General features: G+C 38.7%; 1 protein-coding gene across 2 annotated transcripts in view; it reads left to right on the plus strand.

Annotated features, from left to right (window-relative positions):
* Nucleotides 1-21,220, plus strand: part of ewsr1a (EWS RNA-binding protein 1a) — a 155,703-nt gene that overhangs the window by 9,035 nt on the left and 125,448 nt on the right. For both annotated transcript variants that reach the window (XM_039769926.1, XM_039769925.1), the window contains exon 2: nt 14,678-14,714. In XM_039769926.1, the coding sequence (XP_039625860.1) occupies nt 14,678-14,714 (37 nt within the window). The remainder of the gene's footprint in view (nt 1-14,677; nt 14,715-21,220) is intronic.

Consider the following 21,220-nt stretch of genomic DNA (forward strand, 5'->3'; position numbering starts at 1 on the left):
CTCTTTGTGAATCTCCCCCACAGTTTTGAATGGGTTTTGTTTCACAATCCTCTCCAGGGTGTGGTTATCCCTATTGCTTGTACACTTTTTTCTACCACATCTTGTCCTTCCTTCGCCTCTCTATTAATGTGCTTGGACACAGAGCTCTGTGAACAGCCAGCCTCTTTAGCAATGACCTTTAGTGTCTTGCCCTCCTTGTGCAAGATGTCAGTGGTCATCTTTTGGACAACTGTCAAGTCAGCAGTCTTCCCCATGATTGTGTAGCCTACAGAACTAGACTGAGAGACCATTTAAAGGCTTTTGCAGGTGTTTTGAGTTAATTAGTTGATTAGAGTGAGGCACCAGGTGTCTTCAATATTGAACCTTTTCACAATTTTCAAATTTTCTGAGATACTGAATTTGGGACTTTCATTAGTTGTCAGTTATAATCATCAAAATTAAAAGAAATAAACATTTGAAATACATCAGTCTGTGTGTAATGAATGAATCTAATATACAAGTTTCACTTTTTGAATGGAATTACTGAAATAAATCAACTTTGTCATGATATTCAAATTTTATGATCGGCAGCTGCATATGTCCTTAAAGGCTGAGTAAAACCTGGATTGAGCATACAAATCATTGCTTTAAATCCATCATCCTCCGCCATGGAGAATGGTCTCATGTCAGTTACCAGCATAGGACACAGTCAGTCCGGGCAGCTGCTTGCTATGGTGTGCATGGAGTATTTTTCTCAAAATCTAGTCTGACATTCAGTTGAGCTGTTTTTGGCTGAAATTAGAATACTATATAAAGCTGGGTTTATACTTCATGCGAAGTGTGTGCCTGTGGACGCTGCTGCTGTGCAAGCTTTGTACTGTTGCACGCATACTTTACATAAATCTGGTACATAAATCTGGAAGATTTCCACCCGGTTTCAGTGTGAGATATCATTACGTTGTTGTGAATTGCCTGAAACATTCATTAAATTCCAAGGACAATATCTCTGAAAAGGATGGATGTTTAATGATTACATCCGTCAATCCAGGGATACGCCCATTCCAGCCTGGGGCATCAGCTCATCGCGAGTAAAATAGATGCACACATATACACTAGTGTTATTTTAGCATCACCAAATTCCCAAACCTTCATGTTCTTGGAAGGAAACAGGAGCACACTGTGGAAATCCCAGCAGGAAAACATACAAACTCCAGGCAGGACACACCAGGGACATAACTCCCTGCGAGCGGCAGCACTACCCTTCCACCACCATGCTGCCCCCACATGTTTAATAATTAAAAGTATTCATTATTTTATAAATTAAGTTAATGATTTATCTGTAAAATGTATTATACACAATTTAATGCATTTTAACCTGAAGGGATATCAAGTATAAATTTAAGGATCCTGAAAGTTTATAGAGATGGAATATCATAAATTTACTGTGTTCTGTGTGGCAATTGCTGCTTGCAGCTGCTGTCAGTTGAGGACGAAACTCCTGAAGCACATACCACATAGGGTCGGCTTTAAGATGATGTTTACGATGGTCTACTGTAATGAGAAAGTAAAACTACAAGATTAAAGCCAAAAAAAAAAGACTGCACAGATAATATTTAAGACTTTTAAAATGTATCGTATCATTACATTGGGGAATATGCAATGCTTGAATAGAAAAACACCACAAATGCTTTTGTATGTTGGCATTATGCTTCAAACATCGAAACACACATATTGATCCTGTAGGATCCGCAAAGTGGCTTTCTGTCCCATGTTGATAGTAAACAGAGACTTTGACGTCATGTTCCGATTTGATCACACTGTGCCCCCCAACTTTTTGCTGATACTGCATCTTGCGCATATGTCACATTAATTTCTGAGAATGTGCTCAGAGGATGCATCAAATGAACACTGGGAACATGTGGCAGCCATGATGCGTGTGTGTATGCGTTCTGAGCATGAAATATAAACCGGCCCTTAGTCTTCAAAATAGAATATTTTTACCTCTAGTTATGCAGTTGATTAGTGTTGTAATTTTTCTTTATATTTTAAAAATGATAAGATTAGCATTTTTGAAATGTACCACTTAAATTCTTTCATTAGCAAAGCTGTAAAATTTTATATATTCACTTTCTAAACTTCATCTTCTCTCTGTATAGTTATGTCACATATCTACAGTATATGTGTGCAATAATTCTTCCTGACCTTTTTTGCTTAAGTGTTTCCAGGTTTCTAAGTGAGTTCATCTCACCAAAGAGGACCAAGGGAGCGGTTTGCAATTGCCGCCAGTGGGACGTCAATTTATATTAAAAAAAAAAGATCTCTCTATTATAAAAAGAAATCCTTGGTTGGGCGATGAGGGACACGAGACGTGATCTTCTTGGAAGACACTTTGACATCCTGTGAGAGAATGCAGTGAGACAAAAAGCTGTTGTACAGGCTTTTAAATGATTGACATGGAACACGACAAGCAGAACACGCAGCTCGCCAGCAGCTGCAAGCTAGCAGCTGATCCGAACGCATCTTGTTAGCATAACCCCCCCCCTCACAACACGAGTAGCGTTATACGAAAGAGATTTAACCACGCCCACGGCCGGAAATAAAGGACAAAGAGTAGATGACAAAGTAGAACGTCTTAAAGAATTAAAACATATTGGCGCGGTACACATGCACAGCTGGTTAGAGATAATGAAAGTACGAAAATTCAAATGTCTCCAAAAAAGGATAGGAAAGATCACATTAGTGCAAACAAATGGAAATTATTACTCGGTGAAATAATGGAACAGTGAAAAGAGATTGAATATATTGTTCGGATTTAAACTTTAAGTCGGAGACTTGTAGATCGTCTAATCCGTGTTGCCAGCGAGAATTAAGATTGCAAAAAGTTGGTGCTGTATGAAGTCCCGTGAGATGGAAACTTTTAACATGAGATTCTTTTAAGTCACTCCCTACTTACAACTATTTTCAAACAAGACCATGATCATCTAACCTCCGTCGTGTGAATGCTTTTGTCAGACACACTTCCTGCGCTCTCAGCTCTTATAAATTTTATCAGGACAATAATTTTATATGTTCTCATCAACGACTATGCAAAGAAGGATGAGCAAGGACAAAATTCGAGAAAGTCGATTTATTTATTAGAGAGAAAGAAATGATATTCAGTCACAGGCAGTTATATGTTACGTTGTCACGATGCAAGTCCAAAGACTGAATCAAAATTCAATGCGATCTTGAAGAAAAGTTAAGTGCAATAATTGTTTTTACTGAAGTTTTAAAGTAAAAGTGAAAATAATGCATATGTAACAAATCCCATGAAAATTACAATCCCTTTAAATTGTATATCCGGTAAACCAAACCTGGGGGTGGGCGAGCGAAGTGAGCAGGGGGCAGAGCCCCCTAGTTTTAAAATAAAAAATTAAAAAAAGGGGTCAAAAATCGGTCTTGTGACCATAAATTCTGAGAAACACCGGTGTAATGAAGGTGGCGCAAGCTGAACACATTAGGAATTAGCCATGTGGAGCATTTGCCTTCTTTGTTAGCTGTATTCCATTTCTGCCTGCACAAGCTTTCATCTCTGCTCTGGGTCAGGGCAATTTTTCGCTTTGAATTTGTGGACATTTGGCTATCACTGTGTGCTTTTAATGTCTGATTGTGTAACTGTGAGAAGCTACACCTCCAGGAAATGCTCATCCAATGAGTGGAAGTTTTCTCGTCTAGTTTGTGCACAGTTGAGAAGCACAGGGCAGACTGTTGCAAAATTCTGGAGGCTGGTTGGGTGCTGATAGAAGAGTATGCGAGAAAGGACTACTGATGAAATTCCTGTCATGCACATTAGCATACGCTTGCATGAAAACATTGTGCGGCTTCAGCAGTTTGTTGACTCAAGAAATGAGCCAGTTTAAATTGGCTCATGTTGCCGTTAACACTGTGTTGAATGTATATAGAAAGGTAAAGTGTATCTTATATACTACACCAAACATTTGACTGACACAAAATAAGAACCTTATGTATTTGTTCCAATTTGCCTACAAATTCAACCTAACGACAGACTTGGAAACAGATCTTGTTCATACCTGAGGTGACTGCCTGTACTCAAAATTGACTGATTTTAAATACATCTACAGCAGGACTACCCATTTAACAATAACCCTAAAATTGTCTTTAATGTCGCTTTTACGCTCACAAAGTATAATAATAAAACCAAGTTAATGCCAGTAGTACAAAAGCTACAAACTGTTCCAAATTATCCATTACTCCTATCCCATTGTCTATAACAATTGTACATGATGAATGTGCACCAGAGTACAGTAGAATCACAACCTGTAAAGTCTGAAAACAAGAAAATGTAGCAGGGGTGGAGTTGAGGACAGACTTTGGAACGTTCTCTGTGAAAACACTCTAATAAGCTCTGGTATGTTAGCTTACTGTGCTGAAGACACATAAACACTTGCCCCCATGTGTTTCCTCTTCAAGTGGTCATGCATGACAGTCATAATCCTGTGCTATGCCAATTCTGCATTGCATATTTTACAACCATTTTTTTTGGGAGACCTTAACACAGCATTCCCACACTTTAGACGTTTTAGGCTGCAATTTTGGAATTTCGTCTCATTCTTTCTCTGCCATGTTGAAATGCACTGCCGCCGAACATGATGACATAACGTAATGCGTGTGATGTCACCAATCCAGCTGTTTGACAATGAAAATTGTTGACAATTCATTTTAATAATCAAATTTATCTATTTTTGTCGATTAGTTGTTGTAGCCCTACTTTTTATTTAAGAATATTTTAAAAACATCCATCCATTATCCTAACTACAGGGTCACGGGGGTCTGCTGGAGCCAATCCCAGCCAACACAGGGCGCAAGGCAGGAAACAAACCATGGGCAGGGCGCCAGCCCACCACAGAGCGTGCACATACACACACATACACTAGGGACAATTTAGGATCACCAGTGCACCTAACCTGCATGCCTTTGGACTGTGGGAGGAAACCCACGCAGACATGGGGAGAACATGCAAACTCCACATAGGGAGGACCCGGGAAGCAAACCTAGGTCTCCTAACTGCGAGGCAGCAGCGCTACCCACTGTGCCACCATGCCGCCCTTTTCAAAAACATGCTTCTCAGAAATGATTGAGAAATGGAATCATGCCTCGTCGAAGTGGTCATGCCTGAAAAAGATATTGTTCAAGTACCACAGGGGTCTGAAGTTGGAGGGTCTGTAGTCTCGGATTTCTACTGTGTAGAGTGATGAGTTTGCTAATATGCTCTGTCTGATTGAAATTGTTCACGTCAAATCTTTGTCTACATCACTATTCAAAAAGCATTGGCCCTTTTGAACTGTGTAAATCATTGATTTACTAACTTGGGCATGTGGTAGACCACATGATGGTATCTGTAGGAATCGGCAGTAAAAGATGCAGATGCTACAATGGAGTCCGCTACGAAGCAGTGGTTCCACAGGCAAGCAAGATGACTTCAAGCCAAACAGTATGTTAAAGGAGAAGCTGAAGCTGCTGCAACTTCTGATCGCGATTTAAAAGAAAAGTGATGATAATGAACTTATCCAAAGAACATTCCATAAGGACATTATCTAGGCTTCTGAAGTAATAGTTTCCTCTTTGCACTGTTTGCTTTTTTTCTGCATAGAATTTGATCAAATCTTCCCATATTGAAATGTTTCATTCCAACCAAACTCAAATGATAATTGTTTTATTTTGATTTGATCAATATTTATTTGATGGTCATATTTTGATTTTTTTTTAATAAGAAACCAAATTGAATCTATTTAATACTCAATTTGTATTTGTTCTGCTAGTAATGAGACTAAAAATAGTGATCCACTATTTTGCTAAGATTGTTTTATTGTTTTATGTACTTAATACAAGATCTCTATTTTTTTTTTTTTTTTTTTTATTTATTAATTTTATTACAATCAATACATAGCAATCAAGTTTTTACAAAAAAAAAAAGAATTATGCTAAGAACAGATCGATCCCCACCCTTGAGAGAGAGAGCAAGCCAAACGGTGTAAAATTTAAGGCTTTTAAAAATACCTAAATCAACAAATTCTCTGTGCTTTATAAAATCATTTCAAAATATTACTGATTAGATCCTGCCATGTTTTGAAAAAAGTCTGCACAGATCCTCTAACTGAGTATTTGATTTTTTCCAATTTTAAATAATATAACACATCAGTTTCCCACTGACTTAAAAGAGGAGAGTTTGGGTTCTTCCAGTTTATCAGAATAAGTCTGCGTGCAACAGTGTAGTGAATGCAATCACAGTTTGTTTGTCTTTCTCCACTTTAAGACCCTCTGGAAGAACCCCAAACACAGCTGTTAATGGGTTAGGAGGGATTGTGAGTCCAAGACTGTCTGAGAGGTAATTAAAAATTTTTGTCCAGAATAATGTTAATTTGGAGCAGGCCCAGAACATGTGACCTAGTGAGGCTGGGGCTTGGTTGCAACGTTCGCAGGTTGGATCATGCCCTGGAAACATTTTGGAGAGTTTTAGTCGAGACAGATGTGCTCGATATATAATTTTGAGTTGTATAATTGTATGCTTTGCGCATATGGAGCTTGAGTGAATTCTCTGCATTGCTACTTTCCACTCCTTTTCTGATATATTAATTGAGAGGTCATTTTCCCAGTGTCCTCTTGGATCTTTGAAAGGAAGGGATTGTAAAAGGATTTTATATATTGTAGAGATGGAGTCTAACTCCTTGAAATTGAGCAATAATTTTTCCAGCGTGGATGAGGGTGCAAGATGAGGAAAATCTGGAAGGTTCTGTTTAACAAAGTTCCTGATTTGAAGATAGTGAAAGAAATTTGTAGCTGGAATGTTAAATTTGGAATGTAATTGTTCATAGGATGCAAAGACGTTGTCTATATAAAGATCTCTAAGCAAGTTAATTCCAAATTTTTCCAGATATTAAAACTGCATATGTTTGTGAGGGTTGAAAGAGGTGGTTCTTTTGCAGGGTGCCACAGAAAGAAGCTTCTCCGTCTTAAAATGCTTTCTACATTGGTTCCAGATTCTAAGTGAGTGGAGCACAATTGGGTTATTAGTGTATTGCCGATAACGTGTGTTTATTGGAGCACAAAGCAAGGAATACAAAGAAGTACTGCAGGATTTTACTTCTATTGCGGTCCATGCCTGTGTATGTTCTTCTATTTGTGTCCAGGTTCTTATCGACTGTATATTTGCGCCCAGTAATAAAACTGGAAGTTAGGTAGAGCCATGCCGCCTTCTGCCTTTTGTCTTTGTAGGGTCGCTCTTTTGATGCGTGGATGTTTAGAATTCCAAATAAATGAGGTTATTGTTGAATCTAATTGCTTAAAGAACGATTTATTAATGTATATTGGTATGTTTTGAAATAAAAAGGAGCTTAGGAAGAATATTCATCTTAACAGTGTTAATTCTTCCAGCTAGTGTGAGATGAAGGGTTGACCATCTATGCAAGTCTTGTTTAATTTTTTCCATACAGACGACGAAATTTTGTTGATAAAGAGCTTTATGTTTACTTGTGATGTTTACCCCGAGGTATTTAAACTGTTCTGCAATGATAAAAGGAAGGGTGTCTAATCTAATATTATATGCTTGAATTCACGGAAAGAGTACACTTTTATTCAGATTAATTCTGAGACCAGAGAGCTTTTGAAATTCTGTGAGTGCTGCTAAGACTGCAGGCACAGAATTTTCTGGGTCCGATATATACAGTACCATGTCATCTGCATATAATGAGATTTTCTGTTCCAGTCCTTCTCTGCTAATCCCCTTTATCTGATCAGTATTTCGACAATGTATTGCCAGTGGTTCAATGGCAATTGCAAACAGCAGTGGTGACAAAGGGCATCCTTGTCTTGTGCCACGCTCTAGTTTAAAGTAGTCTGAGCAAATGTTATTGATGCAAACTGAAGCTTCTGGGTTAGTATACAGTAATTTAATCCATGCACAAATGTTGGGCCAAACCCAAACTTCTCCAAAATAGTAAAAGGTATTTCCATTCAATCATGTCGAATGCTTTTTCTGCATCCAATGATAATAATATTTCTGGGGTGTTTGATTTAGTTGGTGAGTATATTACATTAAACAGGCGTCGAAGATTTGAAGATAAGTGTCGGCCCCTAATAAATCCAGTTTGGTCTTGTGATATTATTGAGGGGAGCACTTTCTCCATCCTTCTAGCTATGATTTTAGAGAGTATTTTAACGTCGTTATTCAGAAGTGAAATTGGTCTGTATGATGCACATTGTAATAAGTCCTTATTTTGTTTTGGAAAGACAGTGATTAGTGCTTGGCGAAAGGTTTGTGGAAGAGATTGGTTATCTCTGGCTTCTGTAAATGTTGCTAATAGGAGGGAGCTAGCTGAGCGGAGAATTTCTTGTAAAACTCTGCAGGGTAGCCATCAGGGCCTGCTGCTTTTCCACCTTGGAGTGACTTTATAGCATCCAGTAATTCTGATAATGACAGAGGTTTATCGAGCTCCTCCACACTAATAGCGTCAATTTGTGGTATCTGTAATTTATCCAGAAATGCATTAGATTGTATATTGTCTTCTTTAAACTCAGTAGTATATAGGGATTTATATTAGTCTCTAAAAGTGTACATTATATTTTTGTGTTCGATGATTTTATCTCCATTCGTGTTAGTAATTACGAGATTGCGTTGCACTTCTTGCTTGTGAATTTGTTGCTAAAAGCTTATTAGCTTTCTCCATGTTCATAATAATGATGTCTGGATTTGTAAATTAGTTGTTCGGTTTCTTTAGTTGTCAAGAGGTTTAATTCTGAATGTAGAGCCTGCCTCCTCTTATGTAGAGTCTCGCTTGGTAGTCTGGCATGTTCTTCATCTATTTTAGTAATTTCGCTTTTATCTCTGCTACTTTCTTCGCTTCGGATTTATTTCTGTGGGAAAGATATGAGATAATCTGTCCTCTTAAGAAGGCCTTAAGAGTTTCCCAGAGTATTCCTGCAGAGATCTCAGGGATGTATTTGTCTCTAGAAAGAATTCAATTTGTTTGGATATAAATTCAGTACAATTCTCGTCAGCTAATAGAAGCGGATTGAGACGCCATCTGCGGGGTGAGTGTATGGGGCTTAGTAATTTCAGCTCCAAGATCATCGGAGCATGGTCTGAAATAACAATAGCATCGTATTTACAAGATTTAATCTTAGGCAAGAAGTTATTATCTATAAAGAAGTAATCAATCCTTGAGTAGCAATGATGTACTGGTGAGTAGAAAGAATATGTTCTTGAATTTGGGTTTAAAACCTCCAGGGATCTGATAAGTTGTGATCAGTTATAAACTTTGTAATTATCTTTGCGGTGTTAGTTGCCGTTCCCCCTGTGGAGGAAGTCTTATCTAAAAGTGGATTTAGAACACAATTAAAGTCCCCAGCCATTATAAGTTTATGAGTGTTCAGATTAGGAATGGATGCAAATAAATTTTGTATAAATTCCTTATCATCAACATTAGGTGCATAAACATTTATCAAAAGGCATTGGTCTCGTCCGATGCGAGAGATGGACGTCTGAAGTGGAGCTCCGCTAGCAGTGGTGCTATTTTTCATATTATTTGCTTATTATTCTGAGATATCCTGTATTTATTCAACCCGAGAGGGACCGCTACAGTATATGTAAACACATATAAACATGGCCAACAAGAAGGGGGTCCGAAAGAATGAAGACTAAAGCTACATCCAAGCTGCGATCAGCAAGCCCTAGTTCGAGATACGGCCTCTCAGAGACAGACCTGGATCAGATGGGCGAAAGTACAGACTCCTCGGGACCACGGTCCGCTACATCGTCGCCTGCTGAGAGCGAAAAGGGGAGCGAAGGTGCGATCGTGAGTGCAGATGTGGATAGCTCGCCGATTGGAGAGGATTACCTGAAACTGGAAAGGCGGAGGTCCGCGGCTTCAGTTACGCAATCACGCTGGACTGGAGCAGCGGGACACCGCTTCAGCAGAGTCTGCTGCTTCATCTATGGTACAAGAAGGCACATTTCAGCTATCTGAACTGAAAGTGTTGCTCGCTGACCTCAGGCAAGATATAAAGAAAAGCGAGAAGGCTAATGAGAAAGCAACGGCAAAGGCACATGAGAGACTGAAACAGGAGATGAAACAGGCCAATGAATGTCTGCGACAGGAACTCCAACAGGCAAATGAAAGGCTTCGTCAAGAGATACAGCTTGAACTTCGACAGGTGCTGGGTAAAATTGAAGAGCGCATTGAGAAAAACTCGGCTAAACTGAGCACGCTTGCTGATCGATTGGAGCATCTTAGTGAGACATTCACGAATCGGATCGAAATAGCGAACATCTAGCTGCCAGTGCCGAGGAAAGAGCAGTAAATGTCAGTTCGAATGTAAAAACTCGGAGAAAACTTGGAGACAGACTGGCTGCTTTAGAAGATGGGAATAGAAGGTATAATGTCAGAATTGAAGGCTTGCCGAGAATCGAAAGTTTAAACCCGTGAAATTCGAACTGAACTTTTTCTAAAATAATCGGGCGACTTTAAAGCAGAATCTGAGATAGCAGCGCTTACAGCGCTGATCAAACACCGTCAGACCCCACCAAGATCTTTTATAGTCCGTTTTGAACGATTATCATTTAAGTTAGAGGTGATGGAACTCCTCAGGAAAAAAAAGGAAGATATTAAATATGAAGATTGCCAAATTAGCGTCTTCCCTGACTTCTCTCCAGCAACAGCTATCAAACGCCTTCTATAATATTAAACAGCGCTACGGCAAGCCAATGTCAAATCGGCCTCCTGTATCCGGCAAAACTGAAAGTGGAATGGCAGGGGCATTTCTATGTTTTCGCTAGCAAGGAGGAGGCAGAAAACGAGTTAAGAAAGCTGATCCCGGGACTATTCTGATACATAATTGTGAGTCATGGCGGTAAATGATAAAGCTAGGATTAATAATCTACTGTCTGATCTATTTGTTTCTAAAATACGGGTTTTTTATCAGCATATATTCTCATATTCTTATATTATTATTACTTACTTATTACTTATCATTACTTAGTATTACTAGGGCGCTAAATGTTTGTGTTTTATTGTGCTTAATTACGTTTTCCTCCTCTTTTTTTTTTTTTTCTTTTTTCTAATTATTTCATGTGTACCCTAAATGAGACTGTTCAATATCATACCCTTGGTTTGCTGTTATTGCTATTACTGCATTAAGACTTGTTATGCTTGTTTTGGACACATCTTTAACACCATCACCTGGGTTTATTATCTGGGGATATCATCTTAATGCACTAAAATTGATGAAGATTATATGTATGTATGTATGTATATATATGTATATATATTATGTGTATATGTATATATATATATGTATATTAAGTGCAAAATTCTTTTTTTTTTTTTTTTTTTCTTTTTCCTCTTTTAAAGACTATATTGGTAACAGATATCTCTATCTTTTAACCTTAAAGCGCCACTGCATGGGGGCTTGATGTGCTTTGGACGTGCTCTGTCTCTGGGTATGTCAGAGGACTGGGACTGCATGAAGTGGGTTTTAGCCTCACCTGGGGAGGCAAAAAGGGAGGGTGGGGGTTAAGGGGGGAAGAGAAAGAGAGCAGGCTTGATCTATATCTAATCTATCATCTCAATCTTTATAATTATAACTATCAACGTAATAATAAGCTGCATGGCAACAACTCTTGGGGGAATAGGAAATTAAGACCTAAACTATTTCACTTCCAGTTAAGACTATAATATGACACCAAAAACTCAGAATCAGTGTCTCCATGATGGGACAGTTAACTTCGTAAGCTGGAATGTTAAAGGCCTGAATCACGAATTAAAGAGAAAGAAAGTACTTTCTCACCTAACAGGTCTAAATGCTAAAATAGTATTTTTACAGGAAACCCACTTACTAAGTAAGGATCAGTTCCGGCTGCAAAAAGACTGGACTGGCCAAATGTTCCATTCTAGTTTTACAAAGAAAACTAGAGGGGTGGGAATTCTTATACATAGAACAGTACCATTTGTAGCATCAGATGTAGTATTGGATCCTGAAGGGAGATATGTGATGGTCATGGGAGACTTATCTAACTGCAAGATCTCTATTTTTTTATTAAAATTTAATGAAATTTCAGTTGGTCAGAGTAACTGACCCATAACTAAATTTTCTGTACAGCACATATTAGGAATGAATGAGAAACCATTCATGTGAACTCTGAACAACTGACTTAGAAAAACAGACCAGCATATTTCAGTAGGAAATGACAATGGCTATATGTGGCCTAATGCAAGAGTAAAGAAAATGATTATCATAATTTCTTTTTCCATATCTTGTACATTGGAATACTTGTTTAGTTCCATTTTATTTCTTAAATAAACAATTTAACAAAGGGGGGGGGGGTGTGGGAAGAGAACATAAAAAGACATGCTGTTCAGATTACTCCCAACACAAAGTAAATGTTTTGGGAAGAAAAACTGTTTCTATTTACCGTAATTTGGTTGGAATCCATTATAGAGATGATGGTTATTTCTGTTTGGAATTTAGTTTTTTTAGTGATACAATGTTGTTTGTTTATTTTTTTTTTGTCAAATCTTTTTGTCCCTATAATGCCATAGCATATTCTATGGTGATAGCACTGGTCAAGAGCTTTTCTGTATTTTAACAATTATAAATCAAGTCTGTCCTTGTCTGCAGTGGCCTTGGCCCCTTAGACTAGAATTGCATCTATCCATCCATTATCCAACTTGCTATATCCTAACTACCGGGTCACAGGGGTCTGCTGGAGCCAATCCCAGCCAACACAGGGTGCAAGGCAGGAAACAAACCCCGGGCAGGGCACCAGCCCACCACAGGGCTTACACACACACAGAAAAAACCAAGCACACACTAGGGACAATTTAGAATCACCAATGCACCTAACCTGCATGTCTTTGGACTGTGGGAGGAAACCCACGCAGACACGGGGAGAGCATGAAAACTCCACACAGGGAGGACCTGGGAAGCAGCGCTATCAGTGCGCCACTGTGCCACCCTAGACTTGCATATTAAAGAAAAAAACTGACTGGACTGGGACATTTTTCATTTGAGAGAAGAAAGAAAATGGACAGATGGGGAATGTTTTCAGTCAATTGTTTTGTTTCTGCTGTAATTAAGCCTTTGGTTTACATGTGTAAAAATTACTTGCATTGTCTAGTGAACACTGCTTTATTAAATAGATAACTAGGGCCAGGTATTGAAACTCATTTTTAAACAACTAATTTTGGCCAGCCCTATTCAGCATTACTTTTGATTACCTTAACCCTTACCACAATAAGGTTGCTGGCACAAGTTCCAGAGCCACAAGTGGCACTTAGACTCAATTTATACCATATTTTCAAGGAGTTTTAAAACAATATACTTTGCTTTAGATAATGAAAAGCTATTATTTCTCATAGATGTATGCTTTGCTACATCAGGGCCTGAGAGACTTGGGGTTTTTAACCCATAAATTCTATTCTATGTGAGGATTCTTTTGAAGAATGTTAGACTATATATCATTAAGCTGAATTTTAAGCACACTTATATCATGCCGCAGAATAATGATCTAAAATATGCAAGCATGCATGAGAATGGTTGAAGAAAATCCACTGCCTGTCAAGTGTTACTATTGGATATTACTTTTTTTTTTTTATTCATTATGGTCAGCTATTTACTTTTATTCCCCTAATTGTCAACTCCCTTAGCTTATCCTTAGTCTTTTTAAATGCTATTTGGTCTTTACTGTAACCCGCATTAGCAATTTTATTCACTCAGTCACGATCCAGATACAACACCCACCCCCTGCCCCAGATCTGACACTGTTAATTTTAGTCTGAAACTGGGAATAGCTGTAGATGTGAGTGGTGTTTTGAGACGATGGAACTGGAAATTCTGTGATCTGGAGGGATAAAAGCTGACACACAAACGCTGGTGAATCTACCTTCTTCGTATCTTACCGTCACTTGAATTTTTTTTTATTCTTTTTTTATTCAGCTTTATTGAGTGTTCCTGCTCACGCTGAATTAGTATGCACCTTATGGTCCATGATGTCAAAGCTGAACTGACAGAAAAGCAGAGACATGGGTATATATGATATTTGGAATAACTAATTTTATGACTTGTATACAGGTGCCGGTCATAAAATTAGAATATAATGACAAAGATGATTTATTTCAGTAATTCCATTCAAAAAGTGAAACTTGTATATTAGATTCATTCATTACACACAGACTGATGTATTTCAAATGTTTATTTCTTTTAATTTTGATGATGATAACTGACAACTAATGAAAGTCCCAAATTCAGCATTTTTATGACTGGCACCTGTAGTACATTTTGGAAAACATTGTGGCACTGATGCAACATTATTCATATTATTCATATTCATTTGGTATGAATTTCTGTCAACAGCATAAAAATTCTTGGGTGTGTCCAAATTTTTGACTGATAGTGAAAACAGATTTTAAGGCACTAACCTAAAATCAATCAATTAATCTCTGCCACACTTGTGAGTTATCCCAGAAATTTACTGGTAAATTTCAGGAAGAGTGCATGTGTAAAGAAAGCTGAGTCTGTGCTGCATTTCTGTCCAAATAGCATATTGTATTCCATTAACTAAACCTAATGCTTATTCTCGTTTGTTTTTAAGTCATTTTTTTGTGTATCCATTTTTTGTGTTTAATCATCTGCATGTTTATTGCAGGTTACACCTCTTACAACCAGTCAGGAGCCCAGCAAGGGTAAGTAATATGTTTCTATTTGGGAGGAAATGTATCCAGTAATCAAAGGAATTATGTGTTATCTGATTGAAGTCAAATCTTTCATGTGTCAGTTTTTTTTTTCTTTCATATGTATTTTTTCTATCTTGTTCAGTTGGTGGTGCTTTTCTAATTTGGTGGCTTCATAAATCAAGTCTTGTTGCACATATTTTCTTATCACTGTATTAGCTATGCTACCCTATGCATTGAAATCCAACTATTCAAAGTAGACCTCAGAATTAATGTTTGCAGTGCATCATTTCTTAGAATTTATTTTGTAACACATGTAGTAATAAAATGCTTTACTACAAATGTTTGTGATGTGTCATCTTTTGGAGTGACAGAGACATAACAAGCAGATGGACACACACACAATCTTTTGTTAAGATGGAAAAAAATTATTGGACAATGCTCCTGCTTCTTTGCTATATATTTAATTTAGTCCCCGTACTTGGTCACATGAGAGTTTTGGAAAGCAGTAAATTGAGTAAGGTACAGTTTCCTTTTCCCAGAAGCAGATTGTTGCATTTCCTTTGGCAATTGTACGTGTAATTTATCATTTATCCATGAGTTATAATTCCTCCTACATATCTTGGGTCTGTCCTGGAGTCTTCTCTTAGTCATCTGTGTCTGCTACAGCACCAGAAAGCAGATTTCTCAGGTTCCTCTACTATGTTATATTTGATTTTCACAATACCTAACATCCAAATCTTATGTGGCTTTAGCCATACTGTGAAGTGTCATCCCTATCTTGCTAATTATGGAATTGGCAATTACTAATAAAACACTTGTTTTAATTTTCAGTATTTAAAGAAAAGCAAGCTTCAACTTAACATCTTTGGGTTAAAAATTAACTTGGAGGATGCATTTTTTTTTTTTGAATTTTGTGTCATAGCCATAGGCCAAATATTCTAAAGAACAAAATGTAAAAAATTTCAGTCTTTTTACTTAAATTGTAGAAAACACTCAAACTACTAAAGGTAGTCTTTATATGATAATTTAGAAGTATGTGACACTGTGTTGTGTGGTCCATGGCTCTACACTGATTTTAAATAAATAGTGCCTCATATAGTGGCTCCAAGCAGGTGTGAGGATGCTGACGTGCTTTTTACTCCACTGTTAGTGGAGGGACTGGCTGGCTGCGCCACATATACATGCAGCAGTGGGAGGGTCAGTCAGGTGCCTCAGTGATACCGCAGAGGGAGTGGCTCCTTGCACCTGCACCCAAGTAGGCTGCAGATTTAAAAAGAGCCTGCACAAGTCGGGGTTGGGGCAGAAGGGGGGAGTCAAAGACAAAAATAGAATGGAAGTTGAAGGGAAAAAGAGAAGGCAGGAGGTGAAAGGAGCCGGTGTGCGTCAGTGAGCAAGCGACCGAGGTTAGGAGTGGGAGCTGAGGCAGGCAGCTCTGTGGAGAGCCCCTTAAGGGAGTTGTGGCCAATGCCCAGGGACTGCTGCAGAGGATCGCTCCAGCTGGGTGATTTAGGGAGCTGCAGTGTCCAGGTGGTGCAGGGAACTCACTGCAGAAGTCCTGGAAGGCAGTGATTGGGAGCTCCAGTGTGATAGCCATGGCCTTTGGGGACCAGAGCCTAGGTCTGGAGTGGAAGCCTTGCTGCAGCCATGGAATGGCCAGGGCCCACACCCGTGGAAGGTTGGCTGTGTCTGTCAGCAGGGTGACTACTTTGCTGCAAAGCCCCTTATGGGGGGAGCAGAGGAGACATCACTATTGAAGGGACGCACCAGGGGTTTGCATTTTAAAGACAGTTTTCTGCCTGTGTTTTTAAAATTGTTTTTAATGGCTTTTCTATTTATGGATTTTAACCTCCACTTTCATTTTTATAGATTATTTATTGAACTTTGCACTGCACAACTTTTGAACACTCATTTGATTAGCTTATTTTAATGAAAGCACTAGAGCACTTTCACACCCTCCCCTTGCCTTGAGTGCAGTGTCTTCATTTGCCGGCTCATCCTGGCCATGAGTATCAACTGTGTCTGGTTCAGAGGCTCCCAGAGGGATCTGGTAGCGTGGGGCCGATCCACAATGTTACAGACACCCTTTAGATCTACCAACTGCATGTATTGCTAATTCACACTGTTTGTAGTAGGTTTATATGGTCATTATTATCATGCATATAGAGTATAATGAAACTTTTAGTTGTATGTGCTACTCAACATGCAACCCCTCACATGCCTAGTCATTGACATTGTTTTCCTGCAGCATTATTTTTTTCTGAAAACTGAAAATCAACATCTGACAGTGCAGAATCAGAGTAATCAGAAATATGGAAAACATTTTTTGCCAATACTAGCTGAGTATCACTAATCTGTAACTTTTTGACATGATGTCACAAGAAAATTCTACACAGGACCTCCCTTTCCCAAGTAAGACTCTGACAATGTTCCCTCTAAAAATTATTTTTTTGACTGTATGTGAATAATGTACAGTGTTGTGAAAAACTATTTGCCCCCTTCCTGATTTCTTATTCTTTTGCATGTTTGTCACACAAAATGTTTCTGATCATCAAACGCATGTAACCATTAGTCAAATATAACACAAGTAAACACAAAATGCAGTTTTTAAATGATGGTTTTTATTATTTAGGGAGAAAAAATCCAAACCTACATGGCCCTGTGTGAAAAAGTAATTGCCCCTTGTTAAAAATAACCTAACTGTGGTGTATCACACCTGAGTTCAATTTCCGTAGCCACCCCCAGGCCTGATTACTGCCACACCTGTTTCAATCAAGAAATCACTTAAATAGGAGCTGCCTGACACAGAGAAGTAGACCAAAAGCACCTCAAAAGCTAGACATCATGCCAAGATCCAAAGAAATTCAGGAACAAATGAGAACAGAAGTAATTGAGATCTATCAGTCTGGTAAAGGTTATAAAGCCAGTTCTAAAGCTTTGGGACTCCAGCAAACCACAGTGAGAGCCATTATCCACAAATGTCAAAAACATGGAACAGTGGTGAACCTTCCCAGGAGTGGCCGGCAGACCAAAATTACCCCAAGAGCGCAGAGACGACTCATCCGAGACCCCAGGACAATGTCTAAAGAACTGCAGGCCTCACTTGCCTCAATTAAGGTCAGTGTTCACGACTCCACCATAAGAAAGAGACTGGGCAAAAACGGCCTGCATGGCAGATTTCCAAGACGCAAACCACTGTTAAGCAAAAGAACATTAGGGCTCGTCTCAATTTTGCTAAGAAACATCTCAATGATTGCCAAGACTTTTGGGAAAATACCTTGTGGACTGATGAGACAAAAGTTGGAACTTTTTGGAAGGCAAATGTCCCGTTACATCTGGCGTAAAAGAAACACAGCATTTCAGAAAAAGAACATCATACCAACAGTAAAATATGGTGGTGGTAGTGTGATGGTCTGGGGTTGTTTTGCTGCTTCAGGACCTGGGAGGCTTGCTGTGATAGACGGAACCATGAATTCTACTGTCTACCAAAAAATCCTGAAGGAGAATGTCCGGCCATCTGTTCGTCAACTCAAGCTGAAGCGATCTTGGGTGCTGCAACAGGACAATGACCCAAAACACACACGCAAATCCACCTCTGAATGGCTGAAGAAAAAGAAAATGAAGACTTTGGAGTGGCCTAGTCAAAGTCCTGACCTGAATCCAATTGAGATGCTATGGCATGACCTTAAAAAGGCGGTTCATGCTAGAAAACCCTCAAATAAAGCTGAATTACAACAATTCTGCAAAGATGAGTGGGCCAAAATTCCTCCAGAGCGCTGTAAAAGACTCATTGCAAGTTATCGCAAACGCTTGATTGCAGTTATTGCTGCTAAGGGTGGCCCAACCAGTTATTAGGTTTAGGGGGCAATTACTTTTTCACACAGGTTTGGATTTTTTTTTTCTCCCTAAATAATAAAAACCATCATTTAAAAATGCATTCTGTGTTTACTTGTGTTATATTTGACTAATGGTTAAATGTGTTTGATGATCAGAAACATTTTGTGTGACAAACATGCAAAAGAATAAGAAATCAGGAAGGGGGCAAATAGTTTTTCACACCACTGTATGAGCTGGTAGTTTTTGTTTATGATTGATTACTTCAATCCCCTTTCAATTTTAAATGTCACACCAATGGCAAGTGGGGGACTTTGGAGCTGTGGGTCTATTACCAGAGGGTAAAAGGCACAATAACAGCTGTGCAGCACTTACAAACTACTGTGTGGGAGGTGGAGTGAATGGCACGATTCAGAATTGCCACGCAGGTGATAGAACATAGGCTCTGATGCTTTAATGGCACCAGTTTGTTTTCCACCATTTTCTTTGCCAGACCTAAATTGCATTACTTGTAGTGTGTGTTTTTTTTTTTTGTTTTTTTTTGCTTATTCTCTGTGTACAGTAGCATTTTTATCAAAACACTACATTGTATATGGACACTGAAAGACTGCTGTTGTGTATTGTTGCTGTTGTTTAACAGCTTTTATAGGTATTCTGGTGATCTTTTCTTATATGCACAAAATTATTAAAAAAAAATATTGTTTGAAATTATGTTTAGGGTATATGTAAGTTTTAAGTCTGATCTATTGAGAAAAATCATTAATGTAACACCTGAATAATACTAATTTAATTCTTTGTCAATTGTTTTTCCTAACTTGTTAAATAAAAGAAATACATTTTGCGTATACCTTAGCATATCTTAGTATTTTTGTCCTTTAACACTAGAATCCCTGAATCCTAGAAAAAACTTGGAATCCTGGGCCATGTAAAATTCCTTTGCACCTCTCCATTAGCGGTGCGTGTTTTTTTTTTTTTTTTGGGAAATGTGTTGAGCAGCGTAAACAGCCTGCTTGAACTAACCCCCCAGCTCAACATGGGGTGGAGTTCTCTCATCTAAAGGCTCCTTATCTTGGTGTGAGATGCCTGGAATTATATAGGTTAAATAATATAGTTATTTGGAACACATGCATTTCATGTGTGTTCCATGTTTACAATGATCTATGTAAATGTAGGATGACAGGAAATGCGAGAAGTGGAAGAAATGTTGAACACATACCTAAAACATTTTCATGTTATAGTACTAATGACAAAATGTTGACATAAAGTGTATAATGTGTGAAGACTGAAGACCAAATATCAGATAAACACTTTCACAAAAGATACAACTATAATAAAACAAGTGCATTCAAGAATATAATGGGAGAAATTGGGGTAGGAGACAAGGCAGACACATCCACTTGGCTGGAGCAAAGGTATGTACTGCTGTCTCATAATCAAGTGGTTGTGGGTTCGATTCCGTGTCCTTTCTGCATTTACCATTTTGAGACGTAAGCTGCTCTTTTTGTTAATATTATGCAATAAAAACATACATTTGATTTTAGTCTGTAACAGCCGGTGTATATTTCTGGTGCTTGTAAAAGTTAGTTTTTTTTTGTTTTTTTTTTAATTCATTCAGTTTTCTTTTCGGTCAAGTTCACGCTCCCCCCATCTGACGCTGTTAGTTTTCAAATAAAGATGTTCTATAACAGTTAAGAAGATTAGGATAAGGGCTCTACATTGGAGAAAGAGAACAGAAACCCTCCAGGCAAAAACATCCACTCACACATTAGAACAATGCAGCTGCACCAGGCGTAAAGACAGACGGCACCATTTGGATGCAGCAAGAGGTCGGATGTCATCCTGCTAGTCAATCTGCCACATGCATGTCCTTCAATGAAACAGTAAGGGCATGCTGAGCTCGCCAGGGTAATCATGCAAATTGTCATTATTTTTTGTGGTGGTCTGTATATAAAAAACATTTATATATTGCTTATAACTTCCAGCAACCCCCGAAGTGGAGCTGTGCTGGTGGGGGGGATGGGATAGCAAGTTTCTTGCTGCTTGTGCTGATTGACTACTTCTTCTTTCGGCTGCTCCCGTTAGGGATTGCCACAGCGGATCATCTTTCTTCAATATCTTTCTGTCCTCTGCATCTTGCTCTGTCACCTGCATTGCCTCTCTCACCACATCCATAAACCTTCTCTTAGGCCTTTCTCTTGCCTGGCAGTTCTATACTCAGCATCTCTCCTTTGCACATGTCCAAACCAACGCAATCTCGCCTCTCTGACTTTGACTCCCAACCGTCCAACTTGAGCTGACCCTCTAATGTACTCATTTCTAATCCTGTCCATCCTGATCAATCCCAATGCAAATCTTAGCATCTTTAACTCTGCCTCCTCCAGATCTATCTCCCGCTTTCTGATCAGTGCCACCATCTCCAACTTGTATAACATAGCTGGTCTCACTCCTGTAGACCTTTCTTTTCACTCTGGCTGATATCCGTCTGTCACAAATCACTCCTGACACTCTTCTCCACCCATTCCACCCTGCCTGCACTTTTTCACCTCTCTTCCACAATCCCCATTACTCTGTACTGTTGATCCAAAGTATTTAATCTCATCCACCTTCGGCAACTCTATTCCTTGCATCCTCACCATTCCACTGAACTCCCTCTCATTTACACACATGTATTCTTTCTTGTTCCT

Source organism: Polypterus senegalus, chromosome 11 (assembly GCF_016835505.1).
Source record: "Polypterus senegalus isolate Bchr_013 chromosome 11, ASM1683550v1, whole genome shotgun sequence".
Lineage (NCBI taxonomy): Eukaryota > Metazoa > Chordata > Cladistia > Polypteriformes > Polypteridae > Polypterus > Polypterus senegalus.